At 42.0% G+C, this 20,337-nt stretch overlaps 1 protein-coding gene across 10 annotated transcripts in view; it reads left to right on the forward strand.

Moving 5' to 3' along the window:
• Nucleotides 1–18,324, forward strand: part of STK32A (serine/threonine kinase 32A) — a 109,123-nt gene extending 90,799 nt beyond the window's left edge. For 9 of the 10 annotated variants that reach the window (XM_078854016.1, XM_078854015.1, XM_078854013.1 and 6 more), the window contains 6 exons: nucleotides 3,916–4,013; nucleotides 6,214–6,330; nucleotides 10,055–10,180; nucleotides 11,087–11,215; nucleotides 15,617–15,681; nucleotides 16,900–18,324. In XM_078854016.1, the coding sequence (XP_078710142.1) occupies nucleotides 3,916–4,013; nucleotides 6,214–6,330; nucleotides 10,055–10,180; nucleotides 11,087–11,215; nucleotides 15,617–15,681; nucleotides 16,900–16,993 (629 nt within the window). In that variant the 3' untranslated portion in view covers nucleotides 16,994–18,324. The remainder of the gene's footprint in view (nucleotides 1–3,915; nucleotides 4,014–6,213; nucleotides 6,331–10,054; nucleotides 10,181–11,086; nucleotides 11,216–15,616; nucleotides 15,682–16,899) is intronic. The other variant, XM_078854022.1, reaches the window with a different exon arrangement.
• Nucleotides 18,325–20,337: the final 2,013 nt, after the last annotated feature.

Below are 20,337 nucleotides of genomic sequence, written 5' to 3' on the forward strand. Positions count from 1 at the left end.
TGGAGGGGGGGTGGGCCTCAGAAAGAAAAAGTTTTGAGAACCCCGAAGTAGATAACAGACTTTCTGCTGCTACTACCACCAACTATAGGAGCTACTTTAGATCAAGCAGAAGTGCCCTCAGTTTTTGAAATTGGAGGAGCAGGGTTCTAGTCCTGGTTCCCTGGATACATGTGACATTGCTACAATAATGGTATCAACAACATATGGTTTTACTACATTGGAGGCACACACTAGAATCAGTTTGTTTATCTTTTAAGTCACTAAGTATTAAAAAAAAAAAAAAAAGGAGGACTTGTGGCACCTTAGAGACTAACCAATTTATTTGAGCATGAGCTTTCGTGAGCTACAGCTCACTTCATCGGATGCATACTGTGGAAACTGCAGAAGACATTATATACACAGAGACCATGAAACAATACCTCCTCCCACCCCACTCTCCTGCTGGTAATAGCTTATCTAAAGTGATCATCAAGTTGGGCCATTTCCAGCACAAATCCAGGTTCTCACCCTCCGCTCCCCCACACACAAACTCACTCTCCTGCTGGTAATAGCCCATCCAAAGTGACCACTCTCCCTTCTCCCTAGGGAGAGTGGTCACTTTGGATGAGCTATTACCAGCAGGAGAGTGAGTTTGTGTGTGTGGTTTTTGGCTGGGGTGGGGGGTGAGAAAACCTGGATTTGTGCTGGAAATGGCCCACCTTGATTATCATACACATTTTAAAGAGAGTGGTCACTTCGGATGGGCTATTACCAGCAGGAGAGTGGGGTGGGAGGAGGTATTGTTTCATTGTGTCTGTGTGTATATAATGTCTTCTGCAGTTTCCACAGTATGCATCCGATGAAGTGAGCTGTAGCTCACGAAAGCTCATGCTCAAATAAAATGGTTAGTCTCTAAGGTGCCACAAGTCCTCCTTTTCTTTTTGCGAAGACAGACTAACACGGCTGCTGCTCTGAAACCTAAGTATTTAAAATGCAGCATGCAGGGCTGGAGGTGGGTATTCCCCCTCACTGATGGGATTCAGTTTCATGTCTGGATATTCCTAAACAATCACTGCCACAGATGCTGTTTCGTTCTTCCTCCTAATGCTATTCAGAACAAACTTTTATGGTCTTTGGAATGTACCATATCACACCAGTAGCAAATGGAGAAAAATGTGTAATGTTCTATATGGAATGACATTCCAGCTGTCACTAAAAAGGCTGCATCTATAACCTCCCTCCAAATCTCCTCCATCTACCCACCCACCCAAGTTTGTGTGTTTGGAGCAAAAATACCCAGTCTGTTTTTCAGACAGAGCTTGCTTACTATTCTTGCTGCTAGAGAAGTTTCATCTATTGATTTTCCCCTGCCACTAATGCAGAAAATTCTTACTTACGCCCCTTTCGTTGCCAAACGAGCAAAATACCTGGTTATTCAGAGACAAGAGGAGCCTGGTTTTGACCTCACTTTTATGTAAGGTTGCCAACATTGTATTTCAAAAATAAGGAACTGTTTTCTTAGCACCCCTGCCCCAACTCTCCTCCCAATATTATCATCATCAATAAATAATAATACTAAGCAGTACTCACCTACATTCACCAGAGGTATTGCTCGCTGCTTTTTGCAGCGCTCAGCAACGCCCAATCTTGTTTTACAGAGATGAAAAATAAGGGACATCCCTTGTAATAAGGGACTGTTGGGAATCCTCTTTGTATGGGTGAAGTCAGAGGGGTTATACTAGGGTAACCCTAGTGTAAGTAAGAGGAGAGTCTGACCAACAGTGCACAGCAAATGGCTGACAAAAGAAGGTGCTAGAACTAGGGCTGTTAGAACTGAGAGGCTCCTTATTTAAAGTTAAGAAGTGTCCATCTGTAAAATAGGCTATAAATCTGACCAACCGTAACAGTCATGAAAGCATTTCACTGCAGATAGCACAAGGACCCTCACCTCACACAGTAGGGATGGTCTGTACAGGAAAGTTAAAGCATTATCTAAGGTTTTCCCCTTACTGCTGCCATCCCATCATAATTATTCCTTCCCTCCATGGAAGGCTCCTTTTATTGGCATAACAGAGCTGACCTTTCACCCTTCAGATCACCTGACTCAACCCTGTAGTATAAAAAGAAACATACAAACAAATGCCCCCCACCCCTGCCAGATTTGTCCCTCTGTTTTGTTTTATTCCTTTGACAATGATCCTCACCCTCCACCCCTAAAAATATCACTGCTTTTCCTTCATCTTTCACATGGAGCTAAGAAGGTCAGGTCATCTTCTGACCCTGCCCTATTTCCTGTCAGGCTGGTAGCTTTCAACTATAAAAGCAATGGCTGTTGGGCCCACACCCACCTAGAAGTCACTCCCTGCTTTCCAGAAATATAGCTAGTATAAGGTCCATGTTTGTAAGTTCCAAATGCCGTGTTCACAATTTACCCTCTTCAGTTCTGCTAGACAGAAAGTGTTTTTGGCTTCAGATAAAGGAAGGAGGATATGAAGGAGGAAATTAGCTGACCTCTCAAATAAAAAAGCTTTAACTTGAGAGTGAGGACATTTCCTGCAGGATATTAGCTTTGGACTTGATAGAGCAGGGTTCAGTTCCCTGCTCTGACACAGACTTGCTTGGGGAAGACCAGAGCCTCTTTATGCCTCAGTTCCGCATATGTGAAATGGGGATAATAGCACTGCCCTGCCTCACAGGGGCTTGGCGTGTTGGGAGGACAAATATATTAAAGATTGTGACGTGATCAAATATTATGGTGATAGAGGCTATATAAGAACCTAAGATAGATTGAATTCCCAACCCCTAGTCAGTTATGTAATATTAGAAAACTAGTTTACCCAATGAGTGGCATAATTCTTAGGAGACATACAAACACTTTGTAACACCAAATTAATTAAATTATTTATCTATTATACATTGAGTGTTTAAATAATACTTCAATTTCTCCATCCAAGGCTCTCAAAACTCTTACATCCATTAATGGATTAAATCTCACAACACCCTTTTAGGGTAAGAAAATAGTAATAGTCCTATTTCCCACATGGGGGAAACTGAGGCAGAGAGGAGTTAAAAGTCTTGTCTCGGATCACAGAGCAAGTCAGTGACCGAGCATACTTCACACTGATTATACTGTCCATATCATAAGACTGCAAAGTCCAAATATCAATCTGTGTTCAATTCTCAGTGCAGACATATATGAAAAGTTGGGTCAAACTTTTAAATGAGTCAGATGCTGGTTCCACACCAAAGTGCAGTAATTTCCTAATGGCTGGGAATTGGCCTCAAGTAACCATCACACTGAAACTACAAATAGTAGCACATTATATAGAGCTTGTCATGTAATGACCCCAAAGCATTGTATAAACATCAGATTTAACTTCACTTCCCACCTTGATTTCTGAAGTAGCTGAATATTACTAAAAAGAAAAGGAGGACTTGTGGCACCTTAGCGACTAACCAATTTATTTGAGCATGAGCTTTCATCTGATGAAGTGAGCTGTAGCTCACGAAAGCTTATGCTCAAATAAATTGGTTAGTCTCTAAGGTGCCACAAGTCCTCCTTTTCTTTTTGCGAATACAGACTAACACGGCTGCTACTCTGAAACCTAAATATTACTGTAGATTATGAAACTGAGGCCAAGAGGTTAAGTGACTTCCCCAAGGTTAATAAGCATAGCAATGGCAGAGCTGGGAAAAGAACAGTATGTAGGTGATGGGAATCCCAACCAGCCTGTTACTGTCATCGCTTGATAAAAACCCAAAAATAATCAAGTGAAAGACTGGGCAAAGGGGAACAAATTCAATATATGGTAACTAGAACAGTCTGGAATGCTTTTCACACCTTAGGACTGAAACATTATATACTGCTGAAAATAGTCAATGATTACTGTTTGAGACTCTGAAATAAAGCAAACAAAATTTTTCTGTATTTTTCAGCACCTGAGATGTTTAACTCAACAAAATCTACTGGCTATTCCTTTGCTGTTGACTGGTGGTCTTTAGGAATTACTGCCTATGAGCTACTTAGAGGCCGGGTATTGTATATACAGCTGCATTCATTATTTGTTTGGGGTAGTTTTTTTTTTTTTTTTTTTTTTACTCTTTACTGTTTTCAATACTGTATTGAAATAAGTGCTTTTTAACAGCGATGAAAAAAAGACGAATAGGAATCTGGGTTCTAAATTTATTATAAAACGGGCAGCAGAAATCAAATCTCCATCAAGATTCTTATGATGGTCTCATAAGAATTCAAAAAGAAACCACTGCAGTGCAGAATAACTCAGGGTGACAGGTTCTTGGAGTGTCCAAAGCTCTGTCAGTTAACATAAGTTAGGCAGTAAAAACTGAGCCATCTAACTGATGGCTAAGAATTCCAAAAGCAGGGACTGTAATAGAATTTAATCAGAGCTCAGAACACGCAAGAAAAAAAAATAAAATCGTTTTACTATTGCATTAAGGCTCTGCAGTCTGAGAAAACATGAACCACTGTGTGTGAATTATTAATACAACACTATTCATGCCCTGTCATGCCTCAGTCTTTGGCTGTAACTTACTTGCAAAATTTGGTGCATCTTGGATAAGTCCTTTTAAACAATTTTGTAAAAATAGGTGAGCAAAATGGAAAGTTGCTTAGCATGAAATAAACGGTATTTTCCAAGCAAAAAGATTACATAACAATTTGTGAAATTAAAAAAATACTCTTCAAATACTATTTACGTTTCCAGGATATAGAACTTTTTATCTTTTAAGGAGCTGTGTGGGCAGAATGTATTTTAATTTATATCTATATATAAACTGGTCTAAATTTTAAAGTGAATTTTGGGTGGCTCAAGTTTCGGGGTCCAACTTGGACAGGTTAAAAGGATATGGTTCTCAGATGTGAAGTGCACCCTTTCTGCAGCCGAGCACTCAAAACCAAAATCTCTAAACACTTTTGAAAATGTAAATAATAAATACTTACTTTATAATTAGAAAATAAAATGGATTGCAACACTGTTGCACTTACTATTTCAAGGCTTTTGACGTTGTGTTATTTCCAAATCTAGTGTAGAAAATACTGCAGTATTTCAAATATCATATCACAGCAAATTGATGATATTAGTGGTGACCACAGTATAATGTGACAAACTTTTAGAGGAAGACTTGAGTTCCCCTGCATTGTTTGCAAATATTCAGTGTAATGCATCCGTTTCCATATATTAATTTGTATCTGCTCGCATATATTTTTAAAATGAACACTTATTGTCAAAATATTTTAATAAAAATCTGGGAATTAAAAACAACTTCAAAAACAAAATTATACAGCAATCCTTCCCTTGTATACACAAACATCTCGTATTAATTTCAAGTTAAATGTTGAGATGCATGCAGTTGGACGTACCAGTCAGATGTGCAGTTGGTCATCTACATGCATCGTTACTGTGATTGTTTTTTGCCTGCTTGGTTGCACATTTTATTCTGGAAAAATTTAGACTTGGTACACTCCAAATGCAGTGATCTGTCAAGGATGTTAAGAGGGGCAACGTCCTCTCCATCTTGCATCTGTATCCTAAAGTTCTCTGGCCAGAATTCAGACTGGCATCTAAAATGAAAGTGAGGGGTTCATTTATTCCTACCTCTAGGACATTCTTCATACATAAATGAACAGCCCTTCTGCACCCTGAACCGTACCTATGAAACTCTGTTCAACTACCTCTGCTGTGAGGTGTTATTTTTCATATTGTTCTTTTTTCCCTTTGCTGATGTTATCTTTCCAAAGGAAAGAAGAAGCAGAGAGAAAAACCACTAGCCTCTACTTTGTCAATATCATCTCAAACTTGAGAAACGAACAGAAAATATCATTTACATTTAACAGAGAATGTTGAGAAAGTACTGGCCTTTGCAGTACCACTAAATTAATTTCACTTTAATGGCCTTTTTAAGTACAAATACTGGCTTTGCCAATGGAATACCAGCTGGGTGACAGCTCTACCCTTTGCTTTTCCCTCCTATTCATCTTGCCGTTTAAATGTTTCATTATTATTACTTGTCATTATTCAGTCCTGTAGTAATCTATTTACTTCAATTGAGTTAGCCTCTGCAGTGACTGACTTTCAGTGGTTCAATCTAGAGCAGCAATGGGGGGGCTTGGAGAATGGCACAAAGAGACTCTGTTTGGAGACTTCTTGCCCTAGGAAGATTTCCAAAAGACTTTTTTTTTTTTTAAATGAAATGGTTTCCTTGTGTTTTTCACAGAGGCCCTATCACATTCGCTCCAACACATCGACAAACGAAATTGCTCACGTGTTCAGGACAGCTACTGTAATGTATCCTGCTGCTTGGTCTAAAGAAATGATGTCGCTACTCAAAAAGGTGAGGGCAGGTGGAGAAATGGGATAACTCAGGGGAATGGATATATTCGCATCTAAGAGTGCATTGTGCTCACTGGCCTTTGGATTGCTCCTTAGGCGTCCAGTGAAAATCCTGTCCAGGTCAGGTCCAGTGTTAGTGACCTTCTTATGGCTCTTGGTGCGCTCTTTAAAACGACTAAAGGTATCCACACCGATGTAATCACTAGCTGGAAGCCTTACTGACAGTGTCACGTCCAGGTCAGGCCCAGTAACAGGGAAGCTTGCATTGGTGTTGCCCCTGTTCTCAGGATATATGCAGGATCAGCGTCCTTCAGACTGGCCCAGTAGCCTTCTTTGTCCCTCTGAAATCATCGTTGGGAATTAGAGAGAGATAAATAGAGATGGTCAAAATTTTTCACACAAAACTTTCTATTTTGTTGAAAAAAACATTTTTTCCAAAATGCAAACTTTTCACAAAAAATGCTGATATTCTCACATTGTTCCATTTCCCATATCATTTTCTGAAACCATTTTTCCTCGATACTTTCACTGACGTTTTTATCAACGTTGTTTTCAAAATTGTTATAAATACTGTTTGTTAACCTGAACCCATGATTTCTTACTGAAGGCAGGTTTTCAGGAAGCAAAACATTTGATAAGGATTTCAGAAACAATTTGAATAACAGTCTTAGCGGAAGATATCATGAAAAAGGGTAACTAGTCCATTTTGAACCCTGCTAAATGGGAACGTCAACATTTTGAAATTTTGTGAGAAATATTTTTGGGGGTATTTTTTTTCAGACTAGCCCTACATCTGAATAGTAAAAGAATCCCTAGCATTTAGGACAATTTTTCTTCCTAAAGACTCTGACTACAGTTATCCCCACCACTGAAAAAGACATGGGCTAGGCTACAGACATGGGAACAATTCTTCATTGGTAATGCAGCACAGCAGTGTTTTTAGGAGGACGATTGAAAAATACCCATTTAATTAATATTAAATGGGGGAATTTAAGAAAGAGGAATAGTTAATACTTGAGCTAGAGTTTAACCAGGCCAAATAGCGACACAGGGATCTTCATGCAGACATCCTTTGTATTTCTATATATTTTTACCTTTGCTAGAAGTTTTATCCTGAACCACAACATGCTGTAAATCCCACGGGCTTGAATTAATAATGCAATGTCACAATTTATTTAAGTTTCTGTGTGCCCCTTTGCATCTGGTTTAGCAGCAATATTTATTATATATGAGGCCAACTGGGATGTTAAGTTTTGTCCCGTTCAAATATCTCAAGTGAATTTCATATTAAGGTTCAATGCGTTTGATCATTGGTAACAGAGCCACATTACTTGCATTTTGTGTTTAAGCCACAGTACTTGGAATGGGGAAAATGAACTGTGAGTGATGTTTACACTCAGCCTGCATATCATTCACACGCTGACAGTATAGATTTTGCGCCTCCACTTAATATCATTCACACTCTGGTTGCAAGCACTAACACTAAAATGGTGTTTCAAGTTGTCAGCGTATTCATTACATTTGAGGAAGTGTTTTTCTGGGGTTATTTTAGAATGTGCTACTAGAAGTTCTTGCAATCTTGAACCACAGAACTTGAAAGACAGAATTCAATCGCTAATTTGTATTATAGCTAATATGAAAAATCCCCACTGGATTCATTGAAAAACATGAAGACAAGCAGGACCACTGCCATGGTTTTAGACTCATAGATGTTAGAAAGGGAGGATGGTCCAGCAGGTAGGGTATTAACCTGGAAATTGAGAGACCTGAATTCAGTTTCCTGCTCCATCACAAATGACTTTAGGCGAGTCATTTAATCTCTCTGTGCCTCAGTTCCCCATCTCTAACGTGGGGGTAATGGCCCTTGCCTATCTCCCAGGGGTGTGTTGTGAGGATAAAGCCACTGACAGTTGTGCGGTGCCCAGATACAATAGTAATAGGAAGCATCAGCATTCCTCAGTTTAAATAAATATTAAAACAGCCAGTTGTTTCCTAACAATATAGAGCACTATCCATTGTGACATTCACTGGTGTCCTTGGAAGACTATGATACAGCCTAATAGAGCTCACAATTAAAAACTTCTTAATATCCATACCTTGCATTTTTTTTTGCATCCCATTTCTCTTAATTATACCCCCTTATTAACACTTTAGCCAGTCCCTCTGCCTCCCTCGTGTTAACTGAGTTTTCTGTGCTGTGATTAGATATGTCTTCTTTGGAAAGATGCCTTTTTAATCTGCAGTTTCCAATTTCACTGTTGTGTTGGAGACAGGAGACTAAAATGCCAAATACATATACATTTTCAGTAGAGTTTGGTGGGGAAGTGGAGTGAGGAAATCAGATCCAAATACTGAGAAAGTGAAGATGAAGCTGGCCCCGCTGGGATTTTATTTAAATTGGAGAGAGGGGGGAAGAAACACTGTAGAACGTGTTCCATTTTTCTTAGTCTCCCTGTGAAAGAAAAGAACCTGTTAAAACAGACCATTCTGGATGACTTGTTCACACTCAAGGACATCTGGTGACATCTCAGTGGATGCACTGCTTAACTTGCTAATAAGAAAGAACTCAGTGAGTCGTTACTAAAGGAAAATCTTCAGTTGTAGCCAAGTAAGCAGCCCAGTTGAAAAATGATTAGCAATGAGATTACTTTGGCTCTGATGCCGGAGTTTGTGTGTTGCACCCTGGACTGAGTGATATGTGGGACCAGAGATCTCTGTGCTCTGAGCTTCAGGCCGGCACAGATTAAACCACTTGGCTTCTGACCAAGATTAAAAAAAGACCCTGCACTAATGTGTACTGACCTGTAATGCCAGGTTGCTAACACAACCCTCTGGAGTGGTGCTGGTGACTCTTCCTGCTTGTACAGGAGGGTGGACGCCTGGAGCCATAGTCGGGCTATTTAACTCCTGCAATATACTCTCAATGGGAGGGTTAAGGTTAACTCCACCCATCCAGGCACTGCAGTCAGTTACAACTGCCCGAAAGCTAATGGAGAATGGAATCTTAACTAAGAAGAGGGGGAAGAAAGTGGACAGATATAGACAAGGGGCTACATTGTGCCAGTAGGCACCACTCTTAAGAGACGGTGGTACATAAACTGCCAAATCAAGAGTAACCCTCTTTGAGGCACCACTCCCTCTCTGCTTCCCTTGTGCTCTGGGAATGGAGGAAATTTGCCATTGGCCTACAGCATAACAAATTACATCACCACCCATACCAACTCACCTCTGCTGGCTGCTGTGTTGGGGAGCAGGAGAAGAAAGACTGCCCATTGCCCTCTCTCCCTACCCACTTTATTGTGTGGTCTATAGTCAATAACAATGTAGCCTAAATTCTGTCCTCTTCCTACGCACTGATAGATAGCAAATAACATTGATATTCCTGGTATAATTATAGGCTTCAGGGTGTGCGTGTGTATATATTCCTATATAAACACAGATTGTTGCTCTTCAGAACTTTTCAATTTCCTTTGTAACTACATAGCATTACTACTGTAGTATTGGAAGCATTCCCTAGGTATAAAGAGAATAGGGTGAATATCATGGGATCGGTATCAAGTTATCAAAGGCAAAATTGGTACATTTTAAAAAGGCAACTGGTATACATATAGACAGATATAGATTCACAACTGTGTGATATATATATATATATATATACCCTTTTTCTCCTGATTGTCTTCCCATGGCCTGGCGTCTAAACTATTGTGTTTAATTCCCATTGCCAGTTGCTTGAGCCAAATCCCGAGGCACGGTTTTCTCAGTTGAAAGATATCCAGGACTTTCCGTATCTCGCTGATATTAACTGGGATGCAGTCCTACAGAAGAGGATAATGCCAGGATTCATTCCTACTGTAAGGCAATTTTTTTAAAAAACCCATCATTTAGAATGTCTACACGATCAGAGTACCCTCCTATACACTGCACCTGATTCTCCACTACTTTGCACTAGATCAGAAAAGTAATGTACTTTTGCACACACTTTGCACAGGTATATATTACTATACAAGGTGCAAGGCAAGGAAAAATCCAGGTGAGAATTTTCATTTTATGATTAAGACTATTAAAGGGATCATTACAAATGGTAGATGCTCACGATTTGTATTATTGTTAGTTTTGTAATGTTGTCATTAATTCTCTGTGTATTCAGAAGAAATGCTCTAATGCACTTACAAGAACCTTTGTATTTTCAAAACTATGTGCAGAGAATTCAATGCTCGTAACCAACCCTATCATAACAAACTAGCGTGCCTAGCCACTGCGCTCATGAGCAATCCTGCAGTAGCAAACGGCTATGAGCAACCGTGCTTGTGATCATTCTACAATTTAAAAAAAACGTCCACAGCCCAGAACTCTCAGATAACCCTATGTGTATAACTTGGTTCTTGCCAGCCACTTTAGAATAACTGCTTATCCTCACAAATGACCCTTAATAACAAACCAATGCATATATATCTAAGGGAGAAGATCATAATTATGGAAAGGAATACTCTAGATTTCTCCTTGAAGCATTCAAGGTTTCAGTATAAACAACAATGAATAAATGAGAAAGTGATTTTTAAAATGATGCAATGTACCTTGACAGTGTCCTTCTAACCGAGGGGAGTGATAAAATATGTAAAAGGTTCAGCAGGAGCTCTGGCTAGGTTATTGTTATTGGTTTATTCATTAGAGAGTTATTTCCCAGGTTCTTTCCTGTTTGTGAGAGCCTCTTCAATGCAGGGTCGATTCAGCTAAGGTGACCTTTCTCTCCCCTATAGAAAGGTAGACTGAATTGTGACCCAACCTTCGAACTTGAAGAAATGATCCTGGAGTCCAAACCGCTTCATAAGAAAAAGAAGCGCTTAGCTAAGAAGGAGAAAGACACCAACAAAAGCTATTCTTCACAGGTGAGAGAGAAAGAGAGGCAGGCTCCTAGAGTCCTGGAAATCTCTTTCTTTACACAAAAATCCACTAGATATTTCATATGGATGCAGCAAAATGCAAACATGTAAATAGTCTGATTGTTGCTGTTGGGATGGCTTTGTTCACAAAACCTCTCTGTACTAGTGACAGAGCGTACACCAGGGACAGCATGATATTGTAATATGAACATTAACTCATGCATTTCCTAAATCGCTATCTTAGTTATGTAATTTTTATGTTTTATAACATAAATTTTGCATTTAATTTCCTTTTTTAAAAGTCAGAGGTGGGTGGGGGGGAAGGAATTGCCCATGGTGGCTAATGTTGGGATTTAAACAGTCCCAGATGGCTTTTAATTTCAGGGAATGGAGTACGGGAAGGACTAGTTTCTGACTTTGCTGTTGATAATGTTTTGCTGGAGATAATTTACTGCAAGATTGGGTCAGAGTGGTAGGAAATGGTGCCGCTCCAGTTTCTCACACCTGGGCACAAGTCACGAAGGTGTTTTGCAAGCTTCTCCCAAGCAGTGCTTCCAAGGTACCAGCAAACTCTTATGACTCCCCCAGTATTCCAGACCTTGGCCTCTCTGCAGCCAACCTGGCTAATCATGCTCCATTATGCTAAGCTTGCAGCAGGATTTGCAATGTGGGCTAGAATCAGACCATCCACAACCTCATTTTCAGTTGTGATCAAACTAAACCAGGTGTTGAATTTAGGTCTCAGGAAGTGGAAAGCCAGTTTTTAAGGCACACAATGCACCACCCAGTTTATTTGTAAAATGCTGAAGGCCAATTTGGGGTAGGAGCCTGTCCTCCCTTTCAGTTCAGTCATCTAAAAGGTGAAGTGTTTCCAAGGCCATGTTTAGACTAGGAAAATCAGTTGTGTTTAAAACATGTTGGCAGGTCATGATAACATTAGGAGGGAGCCTAACGAAGTCCTAGAGTGAAATCCTGCCCCACTGAAGTCAATGTCAAAACTTCATCGACTTCTGTGTGGCCACAATTTCTCCCCTGCATTGATGCCATAGGGCTTTGTTAATACTGAAGTCTCCCTCATCCCTCTTCTATGATAAAGATCCTCTAATTAAATAGAATTGGATTCTTTAAAAATTAAGTTATTTTGAAGGTCAGCTGAATCTCTGAGCATCTTAAATATTTTATCATGGCCTGGGATAAGAGTTCTTTCATTTACAAAACTGATCCTTTTTAATACTCTTTATCAGTGGAAGCAAAAGCAGCCTGATCCCCACCCCTTCCCAATCAGCTGTGCAGAATGAATGTTGCCAGCAGGTTTAGTGCCGCCAAGAGGCAGCAGAAGCCTGTAGAATGTGTTGGGTTTTGTGAAAGCACTAGGAATTTGGAAAGTTTATTCCAAAAAACATGTTTTTTAAGTAAAATTTCTCAAGAAACAAAATAAAACAGTGTTTTCTAAGGAGGTCTGACTGACAACCCATGGCATTAAACATCAATGGTCTTCCTAGATGTGATAGTGGGTCATGCTTTGGTCTTAACTGCACCCTTCCCCTCTCTTTTCGTCTTTGGCACCCATCTCTTTCTTTGCTGTTAGGACTCTTTGTGTGCTTCTCCTCTCTGCCTGCATATTACCTCCCTGCTATAAAAGGCCTTTCTTTCCTCCCTCCAGCCCCACTACCTGTTTCCTCCTTTTAAAGGTTCAGGTTCCCCTGCACACACTTTCCCTTGCTGTAGGCCTCATTCTTTTAGTACCTTGAAAGGTAGGAGGTGTGAGGTGGAAGGGTCTGCAGCGATCATCTTTTTGGCTCCCATTCCTTTTTGTTGGGAGGACTCTTTGAGATCAGAGGTTGAGGAGGAATGTACTGTCTGGGCAGTTCTCTCAGAAGCATCTTTAAATAAATTTAGTTTATAGTAGTTCAAAACCTTGTGTGTGAGGTCAACATTACAATATTCTCCGTGTAGACCAGGGGTGAAAGTAAAATTGAACTCTTACTGGTATGGGGTCAGCTCTGTGCCCCCCCTCCAAAGGGGCATGGCTTCAGATGGAAGGGGGGGACTGGGGGGGGTCAGTGTCCCCCAGCCAGGCAATCCGCACTGTTTGGCCTGCGCCTCCCAAGGCTTCCGCGGTGATTGAAAGGGTCCGGAGCCCCAGGCCCCTTTTAATTGCCAGCCCCAGGGCAACTGCTCCTTTTGCGCCCCCCCACCCTCATCGGCAGCCAGGCGGAGAGGGGGGCAAAAGGGGCAGTGACGTTAAAACGCTGCCGTGGCAGCCACTTCTTACCAGGACGCGGTACCGGCCTGTACCGCCTTACTTTCACCCCTGATGTAGACCATGGCTATAGGGTTTTATAGGACATTTTATGTCTGCTGTATTGATTTTCTTTGTGCATTTAGGTCAGGAGTTTACTCTCACTAGTTTTCATTCAGGGAGACCCTCAGGGTAAAGTTCGTTCTCAGCAGGCAGTCACAAAGCCAGAGATATCTCTACTGTTCAAATCACTGCCACTTTGTGTGTGTGTGTGAACGATGGCTCTGAGGACAGCAGCTGTACGAAGGAAGCAACAGCTGAGCATAATGCTCAGAGGAAATTAAAAGTGAAATACAAGGTTATGAATTCTTGGGGTCCCATTAAACCGGAGCCTGTGTCATACATAGCAAGGAGAGGTGCACTGTTGCTCACGGCTTTGGGGAGTACTATGCTGTGACAGCTGAATTGTGCTAGAGCTGTGTCTCTTTAAGGAATCCTGTCAGTGTCTGACTTGTACAAACGGTTTAAAGAAGGCATCTGTCCCTTTTTTTCCTTTTACCATGCGCTGGTGACTGGAATGCAGGTGGTGTCTGGTAGCCCAGTGAAACGTCTCTGTGGTGAATGAAGCAGCCAAACTCAAGAGCTGTCGGAACCGATCTTGCCAGTCAGAGTTAGGGCCTGTAAATAGAACAGGAGGACTTGTGGCACCTTAGAGACTAACCAATTTATTTGAGCATGAGCTTTCGTGAGCTACAGCTCATGTTTTATTTGCTTTCAGGCAGGTTTTTTCCCCCCTTTGTTGTTTGTAGGCTGTGTGTATGGCTGCTGATAGACAGTGATAGAATGGAGTATGTGTAACACTGATCCTGGCCTGAGGCTTGCCCACCTCTTCCATCAAGCTTCACTGAGCCCAAATGAGGCAGGCTCTCGACAGAGCTCTGTCACCTGGCCACAGCATAAGGAAATCTGGCTTTCCATACTAATGCTTTGCCATCCATCCTAGGTGCTAAAAGCACCTGACCAGCACTCTTGGGGAGTGGGTATCATTCTCCCCACTTTACAGCTGGGGAAACCACAACCCAGAGCTGGGAACAAAACAGTTTTGAGACAAGGCATGCACATAACTAACTGCATGAATCTATTTCCATTGCTCCTTTCTCCCAATCTACTGCTTGTAGCTCTCACATGTTGTGCCCTACCTACCCTTAAGCTGTAAGCTCTTCAGGGCAGGGAAAAGTGTGTCTTTGTATATTTTGTAAGGTGTGTAATGCCCTGTGATTAAATGGTCATCACAATAATGTGAACCCCCTAATTCTGTGCTTTAGACACAAGACTGCTCCTCCTTCAATCTCTCTTTATCTAATGAAAGAGGAGAGAGAAGAAGGTAGAGCTTTCTGTACATTTTCAGCTCGCTCCCACTCCGCAAATTCTCTCTTTCAGACAAGAGGTAAAACTGAGGCCTCAGTCGCTTATCGTTATGAAAGATACTAATGGCACATTTGGGACTATTGAGGAATATCAACCTGTCTGCCTTGGAGAAATTCTAGTTTGGGGATTTAACCTTTTGCCAACTTCAAATGCCTCCTGTAGAATCAACTGCTGAAATAGTTATTCCCAACTTCCTGCCCAAAGCAGTTGTGTGAACCGCATAAGCAAAACCAATCATGCACCTTATTTCCCTTCCCTAAAAGTGTGTGGGAGGTATTTCAGGAATGGATGGAGGGATCCCTCTATACATTCTGCAAGGCACTTTGGGTTCACCACAGCATTAACTGAAGCAATTTACACTTAACTTGCTTCTTTCATATTTGCCTAGCACGAGTGAGAGGAGCCAGCCTGCACAATAATTCTCTAGTTGTAATTCCCTGCATCCACATTGGTGCTGCTCTCACTCGTGTGTGGTGCTAAGACTTCTGGGCTCACATCCCATGCTTTGTACAGCTACGGTAAACTGAACTCTTCTATGACTCCTTTCTCAAAATTGGAGACCTTCTGTGATGGAATAAGTGCTATTGAATATAATACGTTACCCTGATTGCCATTCTTCAACCTGTAGGGGCAAACCCATTTATGCCTAATGGATGGGAACACCTCAGATACTGTCCTGTGTCAGTTGTGAACTCTAACTGTCCTCTCCTCTGCTTTTCCCTATTTCAACATGGAAGGGCTGCCGTCTTCAGAAGCACCTGGAGTCACTGCAAAGGGACTTCATTGTTTTCAACAGAGAAAAGTAAGTAGTGACATAGGAGAAGTGGACCACTCTGGCAGGTTTTTCAGTGTGTTAGTAAGATCTTTGACAGGACTAACTCTCCATCTGCTCAAACCGCTATAGGGTTCTATTATATTTTTAAAAAAACAGTTGAAATAGCAATGGAGAGAAGCAGATGTTAGTGAATGTTATTTAATCCAGGATCTGAAGGGGAACGGAGTGGCATTTTTACTCATGAGATAAAGGGTAAAGCCCACAGTACTGAAAACTGGAACCCATACTGCCTTAAATTCCAAATGAATTTGGATAAACTATTGTCAGAGATTGCATGGGATGTTCCCTGATGTTTTTAATGGAATTTATTCTGCATCCATGTATGCTGAATCATATAAACATTTCCAAATAGGGGACAAGGCTGAGGAGGCGATAACCAGTAAATCAATAAAAGAAAACCAAATACCCGGAAGTGTGCTTCAGCTTCATAAACCCCGGAGTGGGGACTGCCTCCCTGTTCTATGCATTAGCCATAGAACACAGCAGGACCAGTTCTACCACATCTAACCAAATCTCTGCCATTACAAATAACCCCTCATCATCTGCTACAGAGCTGAATCTCGAGCCTAGTTAGTATATCTTGAATGAATGAGAAGTGAAGTTGGAATAAATTCCCTTGAAAAGCACTGAACATTAGATGAAATTAACATACCAATCCTATGATATTTCATGCAAATTCATATGGATTTAAGAGTACATGCCTGTAACACTTGCTCATACAAGTAGAACCCATGGAAATCAGAGTCTACTCCTGTAAGTAAGTATTGTTCATGTGAGCAGGGATTGCTGGAGTGGGCCCAAAGTTTGTAATGATCCCCCTGAAGTAGAGCCTCCTTTTGGGGGGATGAAAAGAGCACTCACTCTGAAATGGCCAGACTCGGCCCACCCAGGACCAGGGGAGAGACTATGGTAGGTGTACTCAGAAAAGGGGTGGGAAAGAGTGCTGATAAGGGTGTGCTCAAGACCAGGGCTCAGGAGGCATGGCTGTTGCACTGTGCTAGCGGAAATGCTGTAGCTAGCGGAAATGCTGTAGCACTCACTTAGAGGGGAAATGGGCTGAAATCAAGCTTGTGTACGGGTTAAGAATTGGCCGGTAAAATACACACTGAACTGGCAGTGAAACAGTCATAGGCTGCTGCCTTTCTCCCTGGGGTTTTGACTCTTCATTTCTTTTCTTTTTTTAAGGATGAGGAGACACCACAATGAAATCCAAGAGAATATAACACTGGCACAAACCAAAGACCCGGAAGAAGAAGACAACCAGAACAACAACCTTTGAGCTCACTTAGCCTCTGCCCTGGTGTGTTCCCCAAGGGTTCACTGCACACCTACACATGTTCACGGAGCTTGGTGAATAGAATTACCCACTGATAAAAGGACAATGCACATACCCCAGCACAGGGCGTCTAAGCCAGAAATGTGTGCACCTTCCTTTTCCTCCTTCCACCTTAAGTCAGGTGGATACAGGGGGCCAGGGAGAGGTCTTTAGTACTGCCCCTGCAAATAGCCTGCCAAAATAAACAAGAGTCAGATCCTCCTCCTCTGCCGGAGATGGTTACAGGAATCTGAGCACAAGAAGATGTGGTCTCTTTTTCAGAAGAGACCCTGAGTGCAGGAAGGAGGAGCTTATCCTTGTGGGGCAGGATGCCTGCTGGCACAACATTTAGGTATTGAGTGCCTAGTGTAAATCTGGGCGAGGGATCAGTTGATTGCCAGTGGGAAGCAACAGAAGGGTATTTAATGCATAATTAGGTCTGTCATATAGACTCAATATTAGAGATGAGCTGGCAGCAGAATCACAGACCCAAACTCTTTGGAAGTTTGGATTTTGACATGAGCCTCATAGCTTAGACTCATCTCTAATTGTTAGAGGCAGAAGGGGCTGCTCTCAACTGCCGGGCTTGTATTTAATCTGCAGCATACAGAAGACAGGACCTTTGCTTCCAGCAGGGTCTCTTTATAATATTTCTTTAGTCTGTGGTAGGGAAATGATCTAGTTCCTCAATATGGGGAAAAGGCAATAATGGTTTCTTATGTTTCTGTTTTGCTGTCTCTGATGAAATTCCCTAGCTTCCCTGACTTTATGCTATTGGGCAGGGCTGGCTCAGCAATGGCTAAGAACATATGAACAATGGGGACTGGGACGGAGCCTACTAATTTGGGCCAGAAAAGGAAGAGGTAGCAGTTCTCTATTGCTGGATAACACGCTAGGGTGGATGCTTCACTAGCAGATAAAGTTCACCACTGGCATAAGCAGATGCAACTCCATTGAATCCAATGGGATTGTGGCCCCCTTTGGTCCCCTTACACCAGAGGTAAATTTGGTTATGCATCTTTAAGTGTGATAGAACATCAACTTTGTAGTCTCAATTTCCCTTTCGCTAAGGTGTTAGACGTGAACATTATGGACCAAATTCAACCCTGGTCTAAGCAGCCACAATACCCAATGGTAACTGCACCATTTTACACCAAGGCTGAAATTGGCCAAAGCACCTGGTTTATAGTCATGCTGTGATTGACACTATCTTTTTAAAGCATTAGGGCCCTGAGTTCTCACCTTCTTGTTTTGCTTGTCTTACTCTCACTGTGTGTTAAACTGTCTCCCATCTGCCCAAAGCCGTTCTTTGTATCCCCCTGCGACTTCCTTTCTCTCCCTGTCTGAATCTGGTCAAGTAGAGGTCTGAATAAAAACAAGATATGATGAGACTTCTTCCCAGACAATCAAAAGCCAGTGTAGTTTCTGAGGTCACTTGCATTGCAAGCCAAAGTGTGAGTTTCCACTGTTCTGAGCCAACTGGAAATCTCCTTGACTTTTATTTTAAATGTGCTTTTCCCCTTCGCGAAGCTGTTTTAAAAATCCTTCGGAGAACAGCATCTGCACACTGCAACCTGGAAGGAGGCTTTGGTTCCATTCTCTGATGCATTCAGAAAACTTAAGAAAAGAGCCATCCTTGCTTTACATATTTAGACCACCTCGGGCAGGATGGATGCCTTCTCACAGATGCAAATGATTTATTAGTATTATGAGTAAGCCATATTCTCTTGATTAAACAGTGGCTGTGTGGTTTGGTTTTGGAGGATGTAGTTTATCCTTACACATTAGCAAGCAGCTGCCTCAAGGAGTGCTCAGAATGGCCTGTCTCCAGACCCTGTGAGCATGCTTGAGGCTGAGTTGAGGTAGCTGTCATCAGAGTGAGCAAATAGAAAATAAAGCCCTTGTCTCAGTCCTGCTGACTGAATCACTCCCATTCCTTTGCATGGCGCCCCGGGTCTCAGCACCAGGAGTGGCTGGTCCACTATTCCTTTTTAAAAATTTTTTAGGTCTCTTGAAATAAAATAGTCCCAGGTAGATGGCAGTGATTCAGCTCTGCGGATCAGGAAAGGACTAGAAGCCAGTAGCTCACTCGGGCTGCAGCATGGCTGTAGGAATAGAGTACTTTGTCAGATACCTTTCACCCACAGCTCTCCCATAGCAGCAACCAGGTGGGAGGCTGCTGAGCTCCAGGGAGCGTGATCAGTGTATGCAACATTAGAAGTAGCAGCAGTTATTGCACCAGTGCACAATCCCTTTCTGAAAAGCTTGGACCCCGCCAGACCCAACCTCCAGATCTGAATGTCCTTGAACTGTGGGTGTGTTTGGAATCCGAATGCAGCGCTGTAGCCTACAATTAGTCCCCATCTTCATAACAGAGGAACTTTAGGGGGAGGAATGAATGATCTGAATGCTGAGGCTTGAGCACATCACTGCTTTTAGCAGACAGTCTCATAGCGGAAAGATCTAGTGAGAATGGCCCCATCCTCACAGTGGGGTGTTTTGAGTTTGCTTTATTTTCCCCTATTTCATAAATCTTCTATGCAGTAGCCATGGCCCTCTTTCCTTCACAAGAAGTTGGATACCATTCAAGAAGAATAATCACCAAATGATTAAAAACAGGCAATGGTATGAATTGAAGTCAAATGAAGCTAGTAAGCAGCTTCCGCCCTCTCAAATGGTCACCCAATGCTCTCTCAAAAGTGGTAATTCTCCAGATTCCCTACCACCTTCCCCATGGAATCAGCTTCAACATTGATCCAATGAAAGCAGGATGAAAAAGACCCCCAGAAAACCTAGAACATGATGGCTGGATGGCATCAACAGACACCTGTCCCTCACAGGCATCCTACCCCATAACATGCTCAGACACAGCATTGGGTTTTCAATCAAGTCCTTACTTTGACCCAGTTTGGATTGATTGATGGAATTACAGGGGGATCAAGTGACCACCCACCCACCACATTCAACCACACTATCGATTTAAAAAGTCCTGGCTCCCAGGCCCTTGCTCTGACCAATCTCAGTATTAGTACTTACCTTAAAGTGCTGTACAAGCATTAAGTAATGAATCCTTACAACACCCCATCACAGAGGTCCTGACACCCTTTTACAGATAAAAAAACTGAAGCAGACAAACTATGACTTACAGCGGGCCTTTTGCTTACAGGAACTGGACACGGCTTCAGGAGCTCCAGATTCTATTCCTGGCTCTACCAAACTTCCAGTGTGACCTAGCCCAAACTGCTTCATATCTCAGTGGATCAGTTTGTCATCTGTAAAACAGGGATACACCTACCTCAGAGGGGTGT

The sequence above is a fragment of the Lepidochelys kempii genome, chromosome 8 (genome assembly GCF_965140285.1).
Source record: "Lepidochelys kempii isolate rLepKem1 chromosome 8, rLepKem1.hap1, whole genome shotgun sequence".
Taxonomy (NCBI): Eukaryota; Metazoa; Chordata; order Testudines; family Cheloniidae; genus Lepidochelys; species Lepidochelys kempii.